Here is a 6,230-nt window from a genome sequence, read left to right on the forward strand (position 1 = left end):
TGGCAGTGGTGGAGAGAACCGTGGCCGGATACGAGGAGGAGGCATCGGGCTTCAGGAAGGAGATGGAGCGGCAGAGGAGGCAGCTGGAGGTCCTCCTGCAGCCCCAGGTCAAACTGGAGAGGACAGGTGAGTGAAACAACAACAACAAGGCAGTCTGCCTTCAGACGGACTGTGGAACATGTGTTCAGTCACTGACAGATGGAGCAAACACTGAATGTAAACATTTATTCCATGAATCAAACTCAGTTTAGTTCAGGCTCCACACTCAGCCCAGTTTGATCTGAAGTGGGTCGGACCAGTAAAAGAACACAACAACCTAGAAATAATAATCCACATTTTTCTCTTTTAGTATGAAAAATTACATTTACATTATGAAAATGTGAATAACCTGAACCATATAAAACCTGAAATGTATTAAGAAAAATAAGTGCAATTTACTCATATAACAGAATAACGCCAAATGTTTTTCTTTGTTTTCATGTAAAATTTGTGCAATTCCATCAATATTCTGGCTCATTTCCACATGCGCATTACAACTTACAGATCACAATGATACATGGAGAAACATTCAAAGTTTGTTAGATTGACTTACATATTTTTTCTCTGTGAATGAACGTATTTGTCTACTAAGAGCTCAACACTTGTCAGATTTATGTAGTTGTTTAACAAATTGAACCAAAATCAGGAGATTAATGTTCAGACCCATGAAAACAAAACAAATACTAAAGCGCTGCAGAAGGACTTACTTCTTGTTGAGGTGGTCGTTGGTCGCTCAGGGCAACTCAAGCATGTTGTTTTGCTCCAGGATTCGTTGTGTTTGCGTGTGCACCAGTGTCAGAGCGTGGATGATGATGCGTAAGATGGGCGTGGCCTCCTGCTGGCTCTGCACACACACCAGCTTCAGGAAGTACTTCCTCTCCGGGAGAGCGAGGAACACTAACTCTGCAGCCTGTCGGAGCACCCAGTGGTGGTGGGGGGCCAACGCCACCCTATAGGCCTCCCTGAAGAGGGGCGAGGGGGGACCAGTTTATTGTATCTTTAACCTCCTCAGACCCAGCTATGGGTTTACCGTCCACATTTGTGGACAAGAGTTTCACAACTTTATACAAAAAAAAGGAAAAAAAACTGTCCACCACAAAGGACATTCCATAAAAATTTTAAAAACTGCATCTGAAAAAAACCGTTGCGTCATTATGTTTCCAATATAGGCACTTATTTAATAAAAAACAAAAAAGCTTGTACTTTGCTGACATTTCCTGGGTCTTAAGAGGTTAAAATATAACTACACTGCAAAAATCTAAATCTTACCAAGTGTATTTTTCTCATTTCTAGTCAAAATATCTCATCGCACTTAAAACAAGACATAATCACCTAAAGAGTAACTTTTCAGTGAGATATAAGAACCTATTTTTAGACAATAGATCTGGAAAATCTTATTTCAAGAAATCTTACCAAGATAATTTTCACTTGTTCCACTGGCAGATTTTTTTGTTTAATTCAAGCAAAAAAAAAAAAAAAATCTGCCAATGGAACAAGTGAAAATTTCATACTCCTACAGATGCTGCCAAAAGTCCCTTAAATCACAGTAAGGAGTTGATTTGTCAACATTTAAAGCCTTGTCCTTAAATGCCCCACATGTCTTACCTGCTGAGTTCTCCAGGTGTTTTATAGCGTCCGTCAGCAGTGGGTCCTTCAGCCAAACCCTCCAACATCAGCTTCACCCACAGCAATGACCGATGCAGCCTCAGCAACATCCTGCAGCCCGAATCTGTGCGCCGAGAGAAGCTGACCACACCCTCTTTTAGCTCCGCCTCCACCATAGATTGAACCGAACGATATACCTGTAGAGGAAGGAAATTTAGTGTCTACATTTGTTCACAGGTAGCCTCAGTTAAAATGAACCAAACCTCCCCTCACCCCGCTTTTCAGCCCAAAGGACGGTGGGGTTTGTAGTCTGGGATCCGCAGGCCGACCATGTTTCCCAGAAGCCTCCAGGCTGCGCTGGACCGACAGCTTACGGATCACTATGACCTTTTCCTTTACCTTCTGAGAGAAAAAACTGACCATGGTTCCAAGAGACTCCATAAATCTGAGGAAGAAACGGACGAGTTCAAAATAAGTGACATGACCACCGATAAGCAATAAAACATAAAAATCTATTTTAGTGTTACGAATGATATAGATTCCATTTGTAATCCAACTAATGCTTTTGTCTTTTTACATTTGCCATTTAATCTGTATAGAATAGAACAGAATACACTGCAAAAATCTAAATCGTATCAAGTGTATTTTTCTCATTTCTAGTCAAAATATCTCATCACTTTTAAAATAAGACATAATCACCTAAAGATTAACTTTTCAGTGAGATATAAAAACTTGTTTTTAGACAATAGATCCAGAAAATCTTATTTCAAGAAATCTTACCAAGATAAATGTCACTTGTTCCATTGGCAGATTTTTTCCTTGAATTAAGCAAAAAAATCTTGAATTAAGCAAAAAATTCTGTCAATGGAACAAGTGAAAATTATCTTGGTAAGATTTCTTGAAATAACACTTTCCAGATCTATTGTCTAAAATAAGTTCTTATATCTCACTGAAAAGTTACTCTTTATATGATTATGTCGTATTTTAAGTGTGATGAGATACTTTGACTAGAAATTTGAAAAAAAAAAATACACTTGGTAAGATTTAGATTTTTGCAGTGTAGAAATGAAGACAGTAGACTAGAATAGATTAGAAATGAAGAGAAGAGAATAGAATATCTTCATTGCCATTGCAACAAGTACAACAAAATTTAAAAGTGCCATCCAGTCTGTTCATCATGTAAAACCTAGTATAAAAATACAAATTAAACCAGGTAAAGTAAATGGGTTTTGGGTGTGATGAATGAACTGAGGGATCATTACACTGAAATCAATCTTGATTTAAAAAAAAAAAAAAAATGAAAATATTGGATAGCTGACCTCAAACTCTACTGTTACTAAGGTAACAGTAAGAAGAAGGAAGTACAGATAATTGTGTTAAAACGTAGGAAGTGGAAAAACTTCACGACATTCCACTTTTATTTTTCTGAAAAGTCCATTCATGTACAGTTTTAAAATATTTATCCAATGTATTTGTATTTAGTTACTTGCTATGATTATGCTAAAAGTAGCCTTGCCTCTGTTTGTACATCTGTGGATGAGTGGTGTATATCCTGTGTGTATTTGTGTGTACTTGTATACATCAGTGTTTATTAGTATGTGGCAGTACTTGATGAGCTGATCCCAGGCCTGTAGGTACGGTTCCAACAGGATGTCATCATCTTCACTCAGACTGGACTTCAAATACAACAGCAGACGCCAAGTCTGAAACGACTGGCCTGGACACTCCTGGATGAGGGGCGGGGCTGTGACGGCAGCCAATGGGGGCTCAGCCTGAAAAAGGGCGAGTCCAGTTTAAGTCCAGGTAAAAACATACTATACTCCAGTTCACTGTTTCATATGAGTATAACAACATATTATGTAAAATATGGAAATACACAATACATGATCTTTTCCTAGCTATGCATACTGGGTAAATTACAAGACAGTTTCATGTTTTCACTTCAGTATTTTCACCTAGAGGATAATCTAAGATAAAATCATCTAATAGAATAGAACTGAATAGACATTACATGTGCAATGAAATGAGGACTGACTATAAAATAACAAAAACTAAAATATAAAATAAGAAAATAGACTATAAAATTTTACAAATGGCAAAATAAGAATAGAACTAGAGTAGAATAAAATAAAAATAGACATGAAATATGAATAAACACAATATTGAGACAGTGTATCTGAAAGAGTCTATAAAAATAATGCAGGTGAATATTTGTATTCAGTTACAATTGAATGCAAACATATAATATTGGAAGTTACAATGGGGAGAATATCTGCTTAAGCAACAGATTCAAATATGATAAAACCTTCCTTTACACAGAGAAAACATATGAAAGTGTTGACAAATAGTGAATGAAAGTCTCAGACTGTATTTATTGTGTTTGGTTGTATTTATTTTAGTTTGTTTGTGTTGTAACCTTACTGTTTGTTTGTAGTAAGTCAAACATGGATGCCACGCAGTTCCACAGTCTCTGATCCCAGCCTGAGCTGAAAGACGTAAAAAAAAAAAAAAAAATTATATGACCTTTTTTATTTTAATACTAAAGCAAATTATCGATTGGCCAGTTAAAAGTAAATTAACCGGCATATATGCATGTATTCATCATTTAATGCCACAAATATAAGAACGTGTCTTTTAAACTCTAATACCATCTTACTCCTCTCATTCAGTTTTTATGATGGGTTTGATCATTTTAACTTAAAAAGAAAGCACAAAAAGCTTTCCAGTGTCAGCATTAGCTAGGTGTAGAGTTAGCATAAGCTAGGTATAGCATTAGCTATGTGTAGAGTTAGCATTAGCTAGGTGTAGAGTTAGCATTAGCTAGGTGTAGAGTTAGCATTAGCTACGTGTAGAGTTAACATTAGCTAGGTGTAGAGTTAGCATAAGCTAGGTATAGCATTAGCTAGGTGTAAAGTTAGCATTAAGAAGGTGTAGAGTTAACATTAGCTAGGTGTAGAGTTAGCATTAGCTAGGTGTAGCTTCACATAGCTGGTAAATACATGTAACATTTACTGTGAATTTTTTTAGTAGCCTATGCTATCATAATGAGGTCTCCAAGTACAACTGCAAATTTGAGGTGGTTAAATTGTCTTTTTTTTTTTTTTTTAATTTTCTTTGTTTTTGTTTTTTAACATTTGATGTGTCCAAGTTTTCAAACTACTGTGAAAGATTCCTTTGACTATCTTTTCAAGTTTCTCTCTTTAACGTTGAAAGCTCTAAATGAGATTTTTTAAATTTTGACTTTTTTTTTTTTTCATTAATTCACAACACAAAGATTTACACTTTGCTACAGTCCTGCTGATTAGTGTTGAGTCTTGCTTTGTGGAATATACAGATTATTAGCATGTTAGCTTGTTGGTGTTTAGCTAAAGTACAGAGGTTATAAAATCATTAAGGGTTCTTAATGGTCTTTGAAGGTGAATGGTTTAATGTTTACTGTTTATTCATCTATTTTCTGAATTGTTTAATCCTTGAGAGGCTTTAATTGTTTTGTTTTTGCACAGATGTAATAAATAGAAGAAAATAAATCAGATTAATTTGTGCACATGCAGGAAGACATGAGAGTACTGTGAAGAACTCCAGGTGTGTTAATCTGATTTCTCATAATCAGATTACTGCTGTAGTCTGATGAAATATATCAGATTATACTGTTTACATGATCACTTGAATAATCTGAAAACTCCAAACATTGGATAATGTTTGGACTATTAGTGTGGATGTAAACAGGCTCACAATAAGAAAACGAAGTTGCTATTGACACAGTACTGTGGCACGAAATATCGGTTTGTCTATTATCAGAGCCAATCAGTGCATTCGTTATATCATGTCTAGACTAGTAATTTGTTACAGCCTGTAAAGAACCAAGGCAAGTATACGCCATATATAACCATAGTACTGTGGCGACAAGAGGCTAATGAGCTCATGTAACAGTATCCCTGATTGGCTCTTGTACAAATGCTCACTTTTGATTGGCTCTGTGGCAGTAGACTAACTGACATTTCGTGCCAGCAGTAACCAATGCCATAACAAAAATTTAAACCTGAAAAATTAAAGTTATCTTCATTTTTATTTTCCAAAACAGTGGAGGAAATAGGTGTCCATTCATCCAAATATATAGCATATAATCAGCAGAACACAAAAGGTTACTTTGGAATCTTGTATTTCACTAAATTTAATAATTTGGGATTTGAACTGACATTTAAAAATAATTTGCAAACCACTTTGTGAAGACAATAACCACAAGATCAGTCAGTAAAGACAGTAAACATAAGTTGTCAGTGATGTGGCGCCGACGTAGGCGATTAGTTTCAGGAAACTCACGTAACCAGAAGGAGCTGAGGAAAAGGAGCAAAGCCAACATGGCCGCCAGCAGCCGATAGCGAAGTAGTGACATCTGTCTGACAAATACCATGGTTACCTAAATACACAAACACACACACAATGCACACACTCTCCCCTTTAAATCCTCAGTCTGTCAGTTACATACACAGATATTTAACTTAAACAAATACACACTGGTTACAAGCTGCTACATATTATCACATGCTGACTTTCTCTATGCTGCAGGTGAAAGGTCGTTTGTTTGC

The 6,230-nt window shown here is 36.1% G+C and overlaps 1 protein-coding gene across 1 annotated transcript; it reads right to left on the minus strand.

Moving 5' to 3' along the window:
- Positions 1-747: 747 nt before the first annotated feature.
- LOC115438646 (ceramide-1-phosphate transfer protein-like) lies at positions 748-6,055 on the minus strand. Its single transcript, XM_030162402.1, has 6 exons — positions 5,965-6,055; positions 4,066-4,130; positions 3,253-3,410; positions 1,918-2,089; positions 1,645-1,841; positions 748-1,001 (listed from the first exon to the last, which is right to left on the minus strand). The coding sequence occupies exons 1-6, from the start codon at positions 6,053-6,055 to the stop codon at positions 773-775; spliced, it is 912 nt and encodes a 303-aa protein (XP_030018262.1). The 3' UTR covers positions 748-772.
- Between the last annotated feature and the right edge of the window lie 175 nt (positions 6,056-6,230).

Source organism: Sphaeramia orbicularis, chromosome 18 (genome assembly GCF_902148855.1).
Source record: "Sphaeramia orbicularis chromosome 18, fSphaOr1.1, whole genome shotgun sequence".
Lineage (NCBI taxonomy): Eukaryota > Metazoa > Chordata > Actinopteri > Kurtiformes > Apogonidae > Sphaeramia > Sphaeramia orbicularis.

Bases quoted from the DNA above. Each gene is read 5' to 3' on its own strand.
- LOC115438646 (XM_030162402.1), bottom strand. From the start codon at position 6,055: ATGGTATTTGTCAGACAGATGTCACTACTTCGCTATCGGCTGCTGGCG. The intron at 3,411-4,065 runs GTAAGGTTACAA...TTTCAGGCTGAG, and splicing joins TGACTTACTACAAACAAACA to CCCCCATTGGCTGCCGTCAC. The intron at 1,842-1,917 runs GTGAGGGGAGGT...CTTCCTCTACAG, and splicing joins CCTTTGGGCTGAAAAGCGGG to GTATATCGTTCGGTTCAATC.